Genomic DNA, 17,520 nt, shown 5'->3' with positions numbered 1-17,520 from the left:
AGAGAGAGAGAGAGAGAGAGAGAGAGAGAGAGAGAGAGAGAGAGAGACAGAGAGACAGAGAGAGACAGAGAGAGACAGAAAGACAGAGAGACAGAGAGAGACAGAGACAGAGAGAGAGACACTGAGGTTTTGAAATACATCCAGAAATCGAAACTTCTATTCTTAAACTTACTTCTGTATCAACTTTGGACAAAATGTTTCTCTCTAGCCATTGGTCTCCATAGGATACGCATTTGTTTTGTTGGCCTAGTAACCATCTCTTCAGAAAGGCTTGGGTCAGCCTTTTATCCAATTGGAGGCTAGGAAGTTTCTGGTCCCTGTGGTGAAAGGAGTATGCTTCCTTCTGGTTACTTTCTGTCCTCCATTTCCTCATCACCTCCTTTTCCTTTTTCTTTCTGGGCTGTGTACGTGTGCAAGGGTGTGTGTGTGTGTGTGTGTGTCTGTCTGTCTGTCTGTCTGTCTGTGTGCACGCTCTACCTTGAAGAGAATGCATTGGGGAGAAGGGCAGCTTCCCGTACTTAGTAAACATTTAAACATTTATTTCCGAGAAGAGTCTACTAGCAGAATGAGCCGCATGGACGTTTCTGCTTAATCTGATGCTCTTATACAATTAAAGGATTTGCTGGGCGCTCGGCTGTAATCTTAGCAGTGCTGAATTGTGTATGGACACTGCAGGAAACGGCTCTGTTCCACAGAGCAGGACCACAATGGAGCCCCGTGTGTGCCGGTACATGGACAATTAAGTTTTAACAACAAAATTAGCCGAACAACTGGATGCTCTGGAAGCTGAGCTCCCCTCACTTGGTCTTTTCTTCTCCCTCCCAAGGAGTTATCCTGTAGACTGCCGGAAAGCTCAGCAGTCAGTATTGTCTCTGTGTTCCGAGGGGCTGTACAGACAGCAACTTCTTCCAGATTAATTGTTCAGGATGTATTACACCTAGTGAAAAAAATGACTGGTAAAATACCGTTGAGTAAATCTCAAAATTACTGTTAAAGGGCTACCGAGTAATTCTCCATTCTCTTGAAGAATTAATTGCCTCTTAATGTTTGCTTTCAGTTACAAGGGCTCAGATTTTATAGGACTTTGTCTAAAATGTATCATTTCTGCAAATTGCCTTTGGTACTTGTAGGTTTTTTTTTTTATTTCTTAACAGTATTTATGTTTCCTTTTATTTGTGTTTCATGAGGTAGAGTGTAGTTTTGTTTTGTTTTAATGGAAAGGAAAGTAACTTCCAAGACTGGAAAAGCAATTTCAGATCCTGAGATAAACCAACCAAACTTTTTAAACCAGATAAAACACATTTCATTTGAAATATACTTTATCTTGTCATGGAAATATACAAAGGGTGACAGGCTGAATTCCTGTGACCCCTGTCTTAAAAGTTTGATGTATAAAATATAGTAAATTGAAAGGAAAACTTAAAATATATATCTATGAAAATGAATGTTGTCCACAGCTGATTTTTAAAGGAATCAGTGTTAACTCTAGAGACTTGTGTGGCAGATTGTATGTCTTATAACATATTTCTTGTGAATGGCACTCAGTTCTAAACACCTGGGATCTAAATCAGTTTTCATAGAGAATAAAATCTGTGCAAAACTAAATATACATACACACACACACACACACACACACACACACATACATATATACATATAGATATAGAGAGTGTAAAAAGTAAAAAACCAACTCAGCAGCCAAAAAGAAAATGTCATGAATGTTTTCTAGTGAGTTCATATGTTGCCTACGTAGAGGCTGCCCAGGACCAGAATCTATAAATTGTCTTTGGTCTTGCTGACACCAGTAGAAGAAACAAGCTGGTACAGCCTTGAAGGGACCACCATGGTCTATAATGTAAATAGTATGGCAGCTAAAAAAACTAAAGGAAATTTTGCTGAATGTGGGCACAGGGTCTTTCCTCAGCTATTGTTACCTGTGACAAAAGGGACTCTGGCTAATCCGGAGGTACGGAACACTTTCTGTACTTTAAGTCTGTCTTCCCACAAATAAAAGCAGAGTCAGATTGATGGACCGATACAGTTCTTTGGATAAAATACAGTTTTTAAAAAATACATACAAAGCCTCAGAGGTTTGTCCTGCCTCCAGTCACACAAGTATGAGCCTTGATAGTGACTAGAAATTCTCAGCTTATGTCTGCAATGTAATGTTTTTGAAGTTTTTGGACTGGCGCATGAAAAGCTCTGTAAAAAAGAAAATCCAAGAGTTTCTGAAAGAAACAATGAACATCAGCCTCAGTAAGGCCAGTTCCCTTCACCACTCTGCTCACTGCAGGGATTGAAGGGGGAAGCAAGATTCATTTTTACACTAGGGAAATAGAAACTGACTTCCTCTTTGGAGTTTTCCCAGAAAACTACTTTATAAAGACAGATTTAAATCTTTCCATTTTCCATCCTTGAAGGTGGCAAATATGACTGTGGTTTTATCCGTTTTTATTGTAAATGAAACAGAGTTCAGACCGGCCGCTGTACGTCATTTGTTGGATGGCTGCCACAGACTAATGCAGACGTCCCACTGGGAGACCAGAGAAGCGCTACACTGTGATTCACCAGATTGTGTTAAATAGTCCAGCTGTTGCGATTTGAAAGATAGTTACCTCAGAAGTGAAATAGAAATGAACTTGGCATTTATGCCTCAAACCGTTTTTATACTGTTTGGCAATCAGCTTTTCAGAGGTAGCATTTTATAAAATAACTCTCACCGCTTAAAGGTTTCATTCTCTGTAATGTTCAAAATGTCCCACCTTTATATTATCAGTAAAATTAAGCTTGAGCGATATTCAGAATTTGCATGAAATAAGCATTCCCCCCTTCATTTCCTGAGCTTTGATTGTATTCAATTGAGCTCAGAACCGTGTCGATTAGGGGCTCTTTGGGGCATTAGTTAATTTGAATTGCAGCCGAAATGTTAGCTAGAATGTTGTTGAATATAATTGAGATGTGGAAAGTTGATTTTGAAAGGAATTTCATTGAATGCAAACAATGATGGGTCTTTTTTTTTGGGGGGGGGGGGAGACAACACAGAATGCTTTGCTTCTGTCCCCTGTGACACAGTCTGAGTAATAAACGAATCCCTTTACCAAGTTCAGTTTTGGTGAAACTGCAGCACTTCTGATTCTTTTTACACCAATATGGTTTGGAGTCGGGTCTTTCTTTTACCGTCAAGGGAGGTGCACCTACCAGAGACCCTAGTTCTGGGTCTCCTGTAGTTGGGGGAAAGTAGCTGTCAGTTGTAATAGAGTTGCAGATTTAAGATCTTGAATTCTAGCTTTTAATTGGCTTATTTTGGGAGGGAGTGCTTTGAAACAACTGTTGAGCACATGATCCAGAATGATCCATGAAGAAGGTCTATTGTAATGGATCATGAATAGCTACAAGTTTCTGCAGTTTGGGCCCTGAGACTATTGGTGCAGGTTCTATGTTTCACTTGCTCTCCTGGAGTCCACACCTGACAGGGAGGGACCGACTGATTCACATAGTCTTCCTCTCTCTCTGTGACTCAGCAGTTCTGCTTTATAGATTCTGCTGTATCAGGAGAAAGGCTGCCATGGCTCTTATGAGTATGAACTTTAATTGCTTACTTGCAGTCACTGTCCTTAGATGCTGCATTGAAGGAGGAGGTGGACAGAGCCACCGTGGACCAGGCCCCAGTGGTACTACTGCTTGAGTTTTTGTTGGGTTCAAACCTCTAGACCCACATGGCTTCCTTGAACAGCAGCCTAGGGCTGTACTTTCCCCGAAGGACATGGGATTGGGAATGTATTAGTTGCCTTTTCTGTTGCTATGACAAAAACACTCTGACAAAGGTGTCTTAAGGGGGAAAAGGCTATTTTGGGCTGACAGTGTGATGGTGTATTAGTCCATAGTGGCAGGGAAGACCTTGTCAAGGCAGCTGTGCACATTGTATCTATAGTGAGTAATCAGAGGACAATGAATGTTACAAGTTAGCTCTTTCCACTATTCAGTCCAGGATACAAGCCTAGGGAATGGTGTATCCCACATCCAAGGTGGGTCTTCCCACATTAATTAACTTAGTCTTAATAATTGTTCTGCAGGCATACTTGTCTCTTGTCAAGTTTACCATCAATGACATTATGGAGATAGAGATGGAATGTAGCCCAGGAAGAAGGCTTCTGGTTCTAAAGGGAGCTTCGTGAATCTCCTTAGGGAACCAGGAAAGGACCTAGTGATATCAAAGGAGGAAGCCTGAGCATTGAGCATTGTCCTCTGAAAGACAGATAGTTGATCTGAAAGTTGCAGATGGAAACAATGGTAATAAACTAGTAAAAATGTCCACAAATTACCCTGTAGCATGAGGGTATTTGGAAAATAGCTCAATCTAAAGAAGAGGCAGCTCAGACTCCTGCACTGGCTCTGCCACTCAGGGGCAGCATGCTCTTAGGCCAGGCTGTTCCCCTCTGCACATAGAACTGTCCCCATCTACAAAAGAGCAGTTTGGTTAGATGGTCACTCTTACTCCTTTCTGTCTTGCCCTGGGGTTCCAAGGGGTTCCTGCCTGGTCTCTACTGTGCCTAGTTCAGTGGAGGCAACTGAGATTCTCAAGTTAGCCTGCCAGCAAGTTCTCAGGTTAGTCTGCAGATGAGTGGCTTGCTTGAGGACAGATAGACAGTCCAAGGTTTTTAAGTTTTCAGATGGATCAGCCTGTGTGTTGCTGCCACAGGATGCTGAGAGCAGTTCCTGGAGGGCTCTAATTCCCTGCTGACGAAGACAGCTTTTGCTAGATGTTAACCACCCTTCGCCTGCAGATACACGGGGCCACGAAAACACCCACGGTAGTCCACGGGAGCAACAGAGGTTGGTATGGACCGATGGCAGTTGCTCACTCCAGACGGTAGAGTGAGATTCACCGCTTTGCATGCTTCTGACATGCTGACTGGCGACAGCAGTGGGGCTCACAAGCAAGCTGGTGAAGCTAACTGGAGCTGACCTGCAGACTTTTTCCATGTGGCTTTCACTGTAGCCTGAGCTAAACTGCAGCTTCACCTCCTGGGACTTCCCATATGCTTGTTTCCAGGTTCTCATTGGCCATGAGAAAAATGTATGAGGCAGACATGAGATAATATTTTAATTTATTTATTTTAATTTTATTTTAGCGTTTTCTTTGAACCCTGAGGAGGTTCATGTGTAACTTATCTGGGATAGCGTATGAAGGGCGTAATGTGCTGACTCACTTAACAGGCATGTAGCAGTGACTGGCCTGTGGATCAGTTCTGCAGTTCCTCTCAGCTTTTCCTCCAGCTTACCCGCTTCCCAGCTCAGATGCATGTGCAGGTTCCCTGTGATAGGGCCTAGCTTATCCTGTGGGGAGGGTGCATCAGCCTGATGGGCCTTTGTCACAGAAAGATGAATCTCTAGTTTGTCCTCAGTCTCTGCCAGTTTACAGCCAGCTTGCCTTTCAGCTGCCAGAACATCTAGCTTCATGCATAGAGATGGCCGACTCACACAGTATGCTCTGTTGTCCAGAGTCTAATTCCTGTTTACAGCTCTTTAGGTGGCTCTGCTTTTCTGATAAGCTGTAAGATGTTGCCTGGACCAGAGAAAGTGGAAACAGGTACCACAAAGGAAATGACACCCCAACCCACCTCTACGACAGAGTAGCGGGTGTTTTGAGAAATGTTTCATTGGCTAAGACAGATGGACAGCGACATCATGGTCGCTGTCATGTCCATTCCTAAGGATCTCCTTCCTTCTGCCGCTCCCTCCTGTCTTTAAAATGACCTGCCAGACAGAGAATGTCTTTGTAGGCATTTGATTAGAGCTTGTATTTATGACTGAGGTTTTCTGGTTCAGGCTTTTGTGCCTTGTGAGCAGGTCATGCAGTCCACCTACCGTAATAGATGGCTTGTTCTGTTTCCACGTATAGATGAGACCTCAAACTCTATTCTTACTCTGGGTCTTCTCTAGTCTGCTATGTATTTGTTCATTTGTTTACTTTATACATGATCTCCGTGGGTGCTAGGGGTGGAGTCTCAGACAAAACTCAACAGTCCCTGTTCCATCCATATGTTATCAGAGAGACAGACAAACATCTAATTAACTGTGCTGAGTTCAGAAAAGGAGAAACACTGCATGTAAGAGGAACGATCAGATGATCTGACCTGCTCAAGAAGGCCAGGCCATTGGAAATCAGTACCTGGCAAAGGCTGGGGAAGGTAGATCAGTGAGCAGGCGCTAAGCAGTAGCTTTCCATCACATATCAGGTGGACCTGCCATGTCCTGGTTCACGGTTAATAGTTGGTTCTCTGGGGTGAATGTTTCATCCTGGAATTGGCCATTGGCTGAGAAGACCAGAATAGTCTTGAGACCCTTGGCCCTGCCCACCGTAGCTGCTGCATTCCCTCTAGGTAAGCCCAGCAGCTGAAACCTTCCCAGGGTGGGTGCTGACCATTACTTCTGAGAGGACTCAGTGCCCACAGCCCTACACATGGCAAGAGAGTATGTTTGAAGAACACCTCTGTTCCCACAAGGAAACTTTGTTGCCTGCCTGGCGTGAAAAACAATAGCTTCCTGCCTCGGAAGGGAGGCAACTTCTGAGGGAAAGAAAACCACTTACAAAATTCAAAAAGAAACTTCTCAAGAACCACGTTCTCCTGGTTAGGGAAGTTTCTAGACACTTGGTGTGGGATCCCATTCCCCGAGTGCTCTCCTCAGCCCTTTTCTCTGCCTACCTCCTGAGGTCAGGTCTCCCTCCTGGGTGGTAATGGCTGTGGTGGGCACAGCTGGTTGCCACTCTCATCTGTCCATCACCGAGCCAGGATGATCCCCAATCCTCTCCACGCAGCCTCTTCACAGCTAAGCTGCAAACAGCTGTACTGGGGGCAAGAGGGAGTGGGGGCCTGGGCCGGCTCCTTGTAGCTGATGGAGGCTAGTGGGACAAAGGCAGCGTGGGCAGTGTTTGGGATTGCAGAGTGGAGCCGGGGGCTGTGCACTTCCTAGAGGAGCAAGCAATTAAGCAGGTAGGTACAGTTGGTGTTTACTTCCGCAGTTAATTGCTTTGACTCTGTCTGCCTTCTCTCTCCTGGCCTCCTGTTCCTATTACGTAATCGGATATCTGCTGCTGCTTTCTCTTTTTTTTTTTTTAAATGGCTGACATCCCAAAGACTATGCATTTTGCATGTCAGTTAGACTTAGAACCGTTTCTGTTGTTATTTTTCCGAATCCGAGAACCTGAAAGTTTCTTTCTTCTGCTTAGTTGTTTTTTTCCTCTATTTATCTTCTCACAGGCCTCCCAGTAATGGTGAATACAGGAGAAAACGTGTGGGCAGTGAAAACCAAGCTGAGCCAGTTGTAGTTTTAGATCCTGTTTCCACACACGAACCCCAAACCAAAGACCAGGCTGCTGAAAAAGACCCAACTCAATGCAAGGAGGAGGGAGGAGAAACACAACCAGAACACAAAGAAGACAGCAATGGAAAAACGGGAGAGACAGACAGTTCCAACTGCTGATCTGTAACCAGAGGCTGGTGTTTTTGCGGAGCCTTCTCAGTGAGCACGTGGTTCATCTGCGTGTACTGTCAGGAACTGTTGGACATTTCTTTGTTCTGGCCACACACTTCTTTGCTGGTATCACTTTGTAAGTAGCAATTATAAACCTAAGTAAGCTGTTTAGCAAAAATGCATCTTCTGGGTAGTTTTTAATCTTTACAGGGGTGAGGGTTCTTTCTGGTTTCTATATGAAGTATGACTTCCCTGAGACGGTGGCAGAGCTCGGATGTTGGTGTCTTTACAGGGAATGTGTGTACCACTCATCAAATTATTCATGGGAAAATTCAAGGTGGTTGCTGGTAACTAGATAAACAGAGACCACCAAACTTAACAATTATCTTAAAGGCACCCTTTAATTCAAGCCCTAGCACCTGAAGAGACTAAGGCAAAAGGATCATTTGAATCTGACCTTCACAGTTTGGGTCACATAGCAAGATTCTATATAAAGAAAAGAAGGCCTGGGAGAGTTTCTGTTTGGGGTCTGGTCTTCTGATGGGAAACTGCAGCAGTCTGGACGTCAGTAGGTCCCTGTAGTGTCTCCATTTTGTAGGGTGCATGAGACCATCCATCTCTGAGCTCAGGAGGTGGCATCATGGTCTCTTAGGTCTGAGTTGAGCACAGTTGACTATTGTGTGGAAAATATGACCCTGTGTTCAAGGCTTACAGAGTCCTTCAGGGGTGATGTCCTGGCGGCCTCAACAACAGAAAACTGGCTTAGATGTACGCTCAAACCTTGAATTTAACAGGGATGCCTCGGTAAGCTATGTGCTCTGTTCCACGAGTTAACTGTGTTTTCCCACACATTCACATGGCACAAGTACCATAGTTTACGCCAGCTCTCATGCACAGTGAAGATAAGTGACAAGCACATATTGTTTTTCTTCCTTCACTGCGGATCTATACTACATGGGTCTTGTTTTGTTTTGGTTTTTTTTCAGAGGAAATTAAGTGGTAGTTTCTAAGAATACAATGTTTCAGACTACCAGGGCGAATAAATAGAAATGTAATCAGGGATTTAAAAAAAAAAACTTATGCAGGTTTTCAAAGCTGATTGTTTCAAAATTGGTGTTTATTTAAAATAAGTGGTAATGTATTTGAGTGCACTTTTTATGATAATGATTCAGTAATGGTAATTTTACTATTAAGGAAATCGAAAGGCTTAGTTTTGTTAGCATGACTCGGCATGTAGCTGTCAGGTGCTCTGCACCTGAGGGCAAAAGAAAATGATAGTAACAATTGCAGTAGTTGTATCCTATTGTATTTTTGCACGTGTGCTACTAGTGTGGGCTTGGGGAGGTGGGAAGGCAGGTGAGGACACTTCCTCGGCTTGGGGACAATTCTCTTTCTGTAGGTTCACTGGGCTTGACTATTTCCCCTGTCTGTCAGTGATGGTTTTATATCCCTGTCGGTTTACTCATGGGGAATTAAAACATGATTTTTTTTTTCAATTGTGTGCTTCCCTGACTGAATAAGACTACTAGACGATATGCTAACTTCTGGCGGGTTAATTCGTTTAGATGGGTTCTGTTATGCTGTGATTTGAACTCTCCTCAAACCAACACATTAAAAGAGACACAGGACATTTTCTTATTAAGGGTTGGCTGTGGTTATTGACATGTTGAAGTTCTCCAGCCTAGAGGGACACATTGTTTCTTTGTTTTCTTGTTTCCCATGATGTGGGTGGGATTCTGTTGAGCCTTTTACCCCTCAGCTACCTCCCCAGCCGCACACTGAGCCAGCCTTGCCTCTTCCAGTGGAGGTGCAGTGTGAGTGACATCACTGAGCAGCTGTCTTCCATGCTTCTTCAGTCTGTCACCAGGTCACTGGTGTGTCACATACACTTCCAGGACAGTGAAAACAGGCGTACCACCATCCCATGTTATGGCATCACATGTAAGGATGTAGTAACGTGGTTTCAAAGCAGCCTTACTGCCAGCAGAAGTTAACCATTGGGTGAGATGTGCTGGCTGGACCAGGTATCTCTCTGTACCTGGTATTTTGAAAGCATCTTTGCCTTTCATACATTGGGAAATGCACTTTCCTTTCCTGTGACCACAAAGGACTGTGATATGTAAGTATTTGATATAGACTTTTGCTCGCCTTTTTCCTACAGTTTTTCTATTTTTCACCTCAGCTTTAAGGTTTTGCCCTTCTCTGGGGTGACTTGTTAACTCCAAGGTAAGCTCTTGGCTGTGTGAACAGAAGGCCTCTCCTGTGTACCTGATTCGTGTGCCATTGTAAAGTTGAGAGGGGCTACATGTTTTCTTTTCTTTAGCAGGACATTAATTGTTTTGAAAATATGGATTAGGTCTCTCTGCTTTAGCTCTCTTGACTAGTTCTGATACTTGTATAGCCACAGTGAGCAGAAGCATACAGACCCTTTGTACTATTTACTAAAAGAGGGTGTCTCTTCTCTCTTCACTAACACGCTCACAGCCTTTATGTCTGAAGAGTCCTATACAAGCTCCCATCATAGTTGTTAGAAATTTTCCAGCTCTGGGACGTCTGCTGACAGGAATCGCCTGGGCTGCCAGCACCCAACAGACTGGGTTGCTCTGAGTTAAGTGGTAGCGTTACGGCTTGGTCAAGTAACTCCTTCCTTACTTCATGAGCAGTGAAAGGGTTGCTGCACGTGGGGAGGTAAGCATGATTTCTAGACCAGTGTGGGTTGTTGGGTAAGTTATAGCATGTACCACAGTCCTAAACTCGTCTGGGAGAGCTTCTGCAAAGGCCTCCCATGCACCAGCAAGCAACTCCAGTGATTGTGGAGGGTGAGTAACCCACTTGTCATCAGTACTCGAGACCTGGGATAGCTTCACGTCCATCTCACATTCTCCAGTCCCATTTCTCATCTCCTCGTAGATAATATTATGTATTTTTTGAGCAAGGGAAGGTGGGGAGAGGGAGGGAGGGAGAGAATTCATGATTATAAGAATGCATAAATGATAAAGAAAGCCCTCTGAGAAAAGTCCCTACCCATTGGTGAGCACAGTCCTCAGGTGAGCTACCGTGACCAGAGTGCATTCTGGGCTGGCAGTAGGTTGCTGACCTGGTCGGTTATTTTGCTGTGGTTTCATTGGTTAGAGTTATATCCGTCCCAAGGCATATTTGTAGCACTTGAGTGAGAAACACCTCGAAGGCCAGGTGAACATCTTGTCTTATCTGTCCTGCCTTTAAAATGGATTTTCCTTTCTATTTCCTCTGCCCCACTGTTTGTCATTAAGCGTCTGGAAAGACAGTGGCCATCACAGATTGTGACACACTTTCCCAAGCTCGTAGTGACACTGACCAGCCAGTTCCCCATGCCATGCTCCAAGTCTGCTACTGAGCCAATCTCAGATCACAGCTCTGGGGGGGGGGGGCGGGAGGCTGGCTCTCCTGTGCAGGAGTGAAGTTCTCTCTCTTTGCCGTTCTCTTCAAACAGACTGAGCCCCAACTGAAAAAAATTCTGCTGCAGGCCAGGCCAGTGCAACTTACCCAGTCTTTAGTTACAGATAGCCCTTGTTACAGCTCATATAACAAACATCAGGATAAAGTAAAGGACTTACTTCACTGTTCTCTGTTTGAATGTTTAACGTAACTCCCTGCTAAAAGCCCAGTACTGGCTCACAGAGGAGAAGCATCTGTCAACACGGATTTGTCCTCAGGGCTAACCACTCACTGCTTGTTTCTTGGTGCTGTGGTATATAAGTAAGAGGGCACTAAATGGTGGTGAGAACATTCATTTACAGGTGTTTTTATTAAGCTAGTACCACTCTCGTTCCAAAAGGGATCTAAGAAAAAAATAATATAAGGATGACATGTCAGGAATGGGGAAAGGCAGTCAAGTGTTGGAAGCTGAGATGGAATTATTGATACGGACATAGGTAATCAAATGTCCGAAGCTAAGATGGAAGTATCACTGCAGACAAGGCAGTCCTCGATGCCTGGTGCATGTGGGTGGCTAGGCAAACCATCTGTGGTTAGCACAGAGGTCCAAGAGAAACAAAATCAGTTGATGCCTGTGGTGCTGGGAGACTCAGGGAAACAGTCTTTTGGTTCTAGAGGTGTTCTGATTTGTGAGGGGGTAAGGCACTGGGCGTGGACCTGATATCAAAATACATTAGTCTCTAATGAAGTTAGGTGGTGACCTTCAGAAGGAGAGGGTACAGTTAGTGTCCCCGTGGCAATATGGCTGTGAACCAAAGCTCACGAACTGCAGGCAAAACCACCACATATATATTTTACCTAACAGTGAAACCGAATAAATAAATAACGTGCACAAGTTGGTAATTATACTCATTTGCATATATAAGTGGAGTTAAGAGCAGAACCACCATGGAGATACTTCACACGAGCTAGCCCACACTTGTAGAGTAACTGTCCCCTGGGAGTCCAGGCCCATGGGGCTCATGTTTTAGCTGATTCCTCTACAACCTCTGTGGGGAAGATGGAGTCCAGGGGCCCAAGAGTTTCCTCAGCCATTGTGGCAGTAGCATCTTCTTGAAAGAAAGAAAAATTGTGTTCTTCGCTGAAACCTATTTTAAAAAATAAATAAATAAAGTTTACGGTACTGGCCCAGTGGTGCTGATTCTGACGTTATGTGTCACAGGATCTGAAGATATCAGGCCCGTGCAGAAAGGATTGAGAGCTCTCAGGACAGGCTGACAATCGGTCTGTTGTGACATCTGGAGGCATCAGCTGCACACTAGCAAAGGCCAGCCCTGCACACGAAATCAAACTACCCACTCTAAGGGAAACTACAGCAGATGGGGACCATCCCAGGAAGAACCAAGTAAAATAAGGACCATATTTAAGTGGCTGACGTTTTGTCAAGATCATCTCCTCAAAAGTGGGAGTGGAGCTATTTGTTTTGCTAATTTGGGGCATTCTTGGAGTTTATCTAACAGCTTTAGAGAAATTCCCACTAGTCACTTAATCCATTCCAGGATACCAGGGTGGCTAGCACCTAGAAAGGGGGTGGGTCTCTAGTCTCTCAGGTTCTTTTTGATGTTCCAGAGCAGCTGAGTTTCTTAGGAACTGGAAGATAGGAAAGGTCTTTGAGGGCTTCACAAGTCAGCAGGACAAAAGATGAGATGATATTTGGAGCAATATAAAGTCACCTATGGAAGTGCTGGGGATGGATAAGCCATCGTATCCCACAGTAAACAACATGGCCTAACTTTGGACTGCCTTTATACAACCCAGAAACCTTTATTCCTCCTGAATCTTAGGGTGTGTTTGAAGATCCCCGGTTTTTGTTGTTGTTGTTGTTTTTTAAGATAGGGTTTCTCTATGTAGCCCTATGACACTTTCTTAAATCCTAATTTTATCAGTCTCTTTATCTCTCTGCTTGTTATGGCCACCTTTGGGCCAATGGGTAGTATTAAAAAAAAAAGGATGAGTATTTAGTAAGCTTTTCTCCAATGGGGACACAAGCTCCCCATGCAGATATACAAAGTTTGGGTCTCATAAACCATCAGTTCTTTCTTGAGGGACCTTAGCTCTTTGTGAGACTATGTTAGAATCAACATGCCGCCTACTTATTTGAAGTAAAACAAGTTGTTTCAAGAAGGAACACATCTGCCTTTAACTTTCAAGAGCTGTACAGAGAAACCTTAAGTATAATTTGGGCCATAACAAAAGGCAGGCTTGGAGATTCCAATCAATTAATCCTACTGAACACCACCAAGCAGCCTATTCAGCCAGGAGAAGGGTGGCGAGAGTCTTAACCATTCAGGTAAAATAGATAATCCATTAAGCCAACAATGGTCATTGTGGCGAGTGCTGTCCTGCTCTTGTCAGCGTTGATTTATAGTCTTTGGATTGTCCCGCCCTCCTGCCGAGGGACTTCTATTCCCTCCCTTCCAATCTTTGTTCCCTTATTCACAGCTAAGGGGAAACAGAGCAGAAAAGCAGCACATACCCCAGGCTCCACTCTGGATGAGCTCTTCCTCTATAGCAAGAAGGCGGTTGTATTTGGTCATCCGTTCACCCCGAGAAAGACCCCCCAACTTGATAAACCGGGCACCAAGTCCAACAGCCTGGAGCAGGGGTTGAGGGGGGGGGAGAGGGTGCGACAATTTATTTTAAGCAGCCAAGTTTTGGTTTTAAGCAGTTCTTTAGGACTGCTTCAGGCTTCTGTGAGGGGCTTTTCTTTTATGGAAGCAAAGTGGTCTGCTGGCGGATTGAGTACTGACAGGGACCAGATGGAATGTCTGACAGTCAGTCAGCCCATCAGGCACTTTACCAGTCCTGAGAGCGCGCCGATTTTGTCGGGGCACGGCCTGGCCTTTTGCACCCCGTTTTAGGAGGAAGATTGTAAGTGTGCACCCCCAGTCATTTTATTGTGCCCATCATTTTCCTTGGACTTCAATTTTGCCTCTTTTAAAAAGTTCAAAGATTAGCACTTTGCAAAAGGGAGCTGTCTGGGAGGAAGCATGTCTGTTTCATAAAAGGTTTCTCGGCTTTCCCCACCAAAGGCCACACTTCCCTGAAATACCAATTCATCATAAAAGGCGGTGTTTTGGCAATTCCGCAACTGACCATCGTTCTGCACTTACCAAATCGACAAGGCTGTCATCAGAGGACTCCGAGTCCGTGCTTCCAAAGACAGCAAGGTGCTTCTTACCTGCAAGAGCAGCTCCTGTCAGTTGTGTGTGGTTTATAAGCAATTCATGTTTGTAGAGGACTCTGATCACAGAGTTAAGGGTTTCTGGGGGTGGATTGACCATCTGACCACTCGGGCGTTCCCACCAAAAATGTTCATTTTTATTACCCCAGATCTGTTTAGTTCTTTTTCAGTACCTTGTATGCTATTTAAAAGTAGGGGGTGGGATGGTAGGTGAGAGACACTCAGTGGGTAAAAGCACTTTCTGCACAGGCATGAGGACCCGAGTTTGAATCCCTGGAGCCCCTGTAAAAGCTGTATGCAATGCCACTAACATTTGTAAACCCAGTATCTCCAAAAGGAGGAGACAGGAGAAACCCAGTAAGCTCTCAGAATAGCCAGCCTGGTCTATGCAGTGCAGCTGAGGTGACAAACAAGGTGGCCGGAGAGGACCACTGCCGGAGGCTGTCCTCTAACCTTGTCACTCACAAGTGAACAGCCATACAAAAGCACAGACATTCATCACTGCACTTAAGATCCATCAGATGTAAGATCCAGGTTACCACTGCTGAAAGAGTGGGGGAGGGTGCCCAAAGGAGACCACTTTATAAGATCATGGCTGTGACACTCAATCCACTGTACTCTACGGGTGTCCGGTGTGGAGTCCATGCCTGGCAGAGCAACTTTCTCAATGTACCCTAGGGAAATTTACTCAAAGGAATGTTTTTCTGGATAACTCAGAGTTGCTGGTCTTTATACAGTTGAGGGTTTCGAACCCCCTTGAAACTTGCCAAAGTCTATAAAGGGCAGAGTTCCATAGTGAAAATGTTTGTGTTTTCCAGGCAGGAACCTACTTGGTAGCCAGTCTGAGAGAGCAGGCACACTAACCCTGCAACAGTCACCTCCTAGCCAGTTTTGCTTGGGTGAACAGCCCACTTTCTGGAGCCTGCCCTATCCCTGGCTGCCAGGCTGTCTCTGAGCCCTGCTGCAGGTCTGAGACTGGCCTTCTGTCTAGCTTACAACCCTGATGGGGTGGTCTCTTTGTATCAGCACTGTGCATAAGTGTACATACAGGGCAGCTATGACCTCTCCTGCACAGGTGGACAGGGCAGCTATGACCACTCTGGATCTACACTGCATTCGGAATACGGACCCTCAAGCACACAGTTCTTCACAGCCATCACTGTAGAGGTTACTGTGAGGAAAGTTCAAAGCAGCAGCCTCAGGGGCCACAGGTCACAGACTGTGTGGACTCCGATCAGCGTACAATTCATTTAAATCAAAACTTGAAGGACTAATGATTGGCAAGGCAAAGTGCTTGTCTAGACTTAGAAACATGGAACTGAAGATGAACAAGTGTAGGCAAGGGGGGTCTCCGAGGGGAAGTCTAGCCTCTCTGCAAGCCTCAGTGCCTCACTAGGAAATGGAGAAGGCAATGTGTCCAGCTTCTGTTGAGAGTGTTTTCCCTAAGGCTGGGATAGCTGCCACTGCTACTACACAGAGCTGCTCCTTCCAGATCCCCTGCGAGGGACCAGCTTTGCCATTCTCCTTCTTGCTCCAGGCCTCTGTCCGGACAGAAGAACTGCTTCCCCTGAATGGAAACTTCTTGCCATTTCCTTAACTGTTGAGATATACCAATTCCCTTCTGAGACTGGCCTAGTTCCCACCTCCAGGCGCCCCCTAAGCCAGCATAAAGTAAAATGGCCTGGGGTAGGGTAGTGTCTTATTATATTAGGGACAGTCAAGTTCCAATCAAGCTAATTACCAAGTACGTTCTTACTTGGGCTGTGCCTATGTAGGAGAATGGAAGCTTACTTTTCCATATAGAATCTCCTATGTTTATGGAGGAAATGAATCTACAATTAAATTAATTGTGTGTGTTCACATGGGTCGTGTGTATGTGTGGTGTGTGTGTTCACATGGGGCATGTGTATGTGTGGGTGAGCATATACACATGTGTATTTGGGAGAATATATCATATATATGCATTTGGAGTCTAAAGGATACATTCAGGTTTTGATCCTCAGGAAGACTTCTATTTATTTATTTATTTATTTATTTATTTATTTATTTATTTATTAAGGTAGGGTGTCTCATTATCTTAGAATTTCACTGAGCAGGCTGGACCAACCAGCAAGTCCAGGGACCCTCTTGTCTTTAGCTCCCCTCACACCATCAACACTGTCACTGGCATTATAAGCCTACACTTGACTTGTTACATGGGTTCTGGGTCTTGAACTCAGGTCCTCATGCTCATGAGTATGCACACTGGTCGTGCTGTGGAGGGACATCCACAAGGCCTTACCCAGGTGTGGCAGGCTAGTATACATATGGTCCTTCTGTTCCCTGGTGGAGCTTGGCACCTCACTTTTATGAATGCTAAGCTCTTTTCCTGAGTCTAAGGACTACACTGTCTCTGGTGACCTGGCGAGGGTACCAGCTGCTTCCCAGACCAGGATTCAAAGCTTTAGGCCTCTCCTGTGGCAGTAAAGGCTGAGCACCCATTCTGAGTACCTCTGATATTCCTCTGTACCCCAAACTACCAGCCTAAAGCAGAGAGATGGGTATGCTCAGATGGCTTTTCCTGTTAGGGGCAGAAAGCCCTACCTGCTGTGAGGCTGACCATGGTGGGCATCAGTGAAGGGTCTGAATTTGTGGGCTAAGGCTGCCATGGAACATCATGGTGCCAGTCCCTAAGCTGCACTCAGTCCCCCACAATGGCTGAACTTTCTTTGCTTTCAAGATTTAATCCTTGATTTTCATTAGCTTGGACATACTGTGTGGGTTTGGCTCCTTGCATAAACAAGCCATTACAGGTCTCGCAGATCAATTTTTTACTCACAGTTGAGAAGATGGGTTATTTCCACCAAGTCAGACACTGTGGTTTGGTTTGTGTGCTTTATGATCAGTCCGTGGAATTTCAGGGGGCTTATATTTCTGTACTCAAGGAGTTTAGAGACGCTTCTGGAAGCGGCGCCTGCAATTATATAGCACCTGGAAGCCAGTGCGGCATAGAGGCTGTCCCACTGCTCAGAATCCTGGGCAAACATTCAAGAGTTGATCGTTAGAATGCTTCCAACGTCGTCAACAAAACAACAAGAATAGCAGCACATAATCAAGTCTCATGCTTCTTCTGAAATATAAAATATTTTCCTTGACATCTGTGCCCTAAGGATCCCTGTGTCACTGTCAGACAAATTAGAAGCTTTGTGGAGAGAGGCTTCAAGTAATTTGATTTGAGCCTAAAGATCTTGTGGGAAAAAAATGAAAACAAAAATCCAAAAGCATTAGTGCCTCAAGTATTATTTCCGCTCTGACTGTAGAGTTATTTAAGCCCCAGGTATCACCATTCAGTTTTGTCCACGGTGCCGTTAAAGCCAGCTGGCTAGGAGATTCTTCGGTTATTT

General features: G+C 44.8%; 2 protein-coding genes across 3 annotated transcripts in view; one reads left to right on the top strand and one right to left on the bottom strand.

The window, feature by feature from the left end:
* Shtn1 (shootin 1) overlaps nucleotides 1-8,972 on the top strand; it is a 100,679-nt gene extending 91,707 nt beyond the window's left edge. Inside the window, exon 17 of the mRNA XM_028774198.1 lies at nucleotides 7,263-8,972. Within this exon, the coding sequence (XP_028630031.1) occupies nucleotides 7,263-7,485 (223 nt within the window). The 3' untranslated portion in view covers nucleotides 7,486-8,972. The remainder of the gene's footprint in view (nucleotides 1-7,262) is intronic.
* Nucleotides 8,973-11,244: 2,272 nt separating this feature from the next.
* The window catches only part of Eno4 (enolase 4), a 29,070-nt gene continuing 22,794 nt past the window's right edge, over nucleotides 11,245-17,520 (bottom strand). Inside the window, exons 11-14 of one of the 2 annotated variants that reach the window (XM_028775374.1) lie at nucleotides 16,956-17,151; nucleotides 14,067-14,134; nucleotides 13,430-13,547; nucleotides 11,245-12,041 (exon numbers count right to left, since the gene is read on the bottom strand). In XM_028775374.1, the coding sequence (XP_028631207.1) occupies nucleotides 11,914-12,041; nucleotides 13,430-13,547; nucleotides 14,067-14,134; nucleotides 16,956-17,151 (510 nt within the window). In that variant the 3' untranslated portion in view covers nucleotides 11,245-11,913. The remainder of the gene's footprint in view (nucleotides 12,042-13,429; nucleotides 13,548-14,066; nucleotides 14,135-16,955; nucleotides 17,152-17,520) is intronic. The other variant, XM_028775376.1, reaches the window with a different exon arrangement.

This window comes from Grammomys surdaster, unplaced genomic scaffold (assembly GCF_004785775.1).
Source record: "Grammomys surdaster isolate TR1022 unplaced genomic scaffold, NIH_TR_1.0 66, whole genome shotgun sequence".
NCBI classification, from domain to species: Eukaryota; Metazoa; Chordata; class Mammalia; order Rodentia; family Muridae; genus Grammomys; species Grammomys surdaster.
The sequence above is the reverse complement of the archived record's forward strand: the minus strand, read 5'-3'. Positions and strand labels throughout refer to the sequence as shown.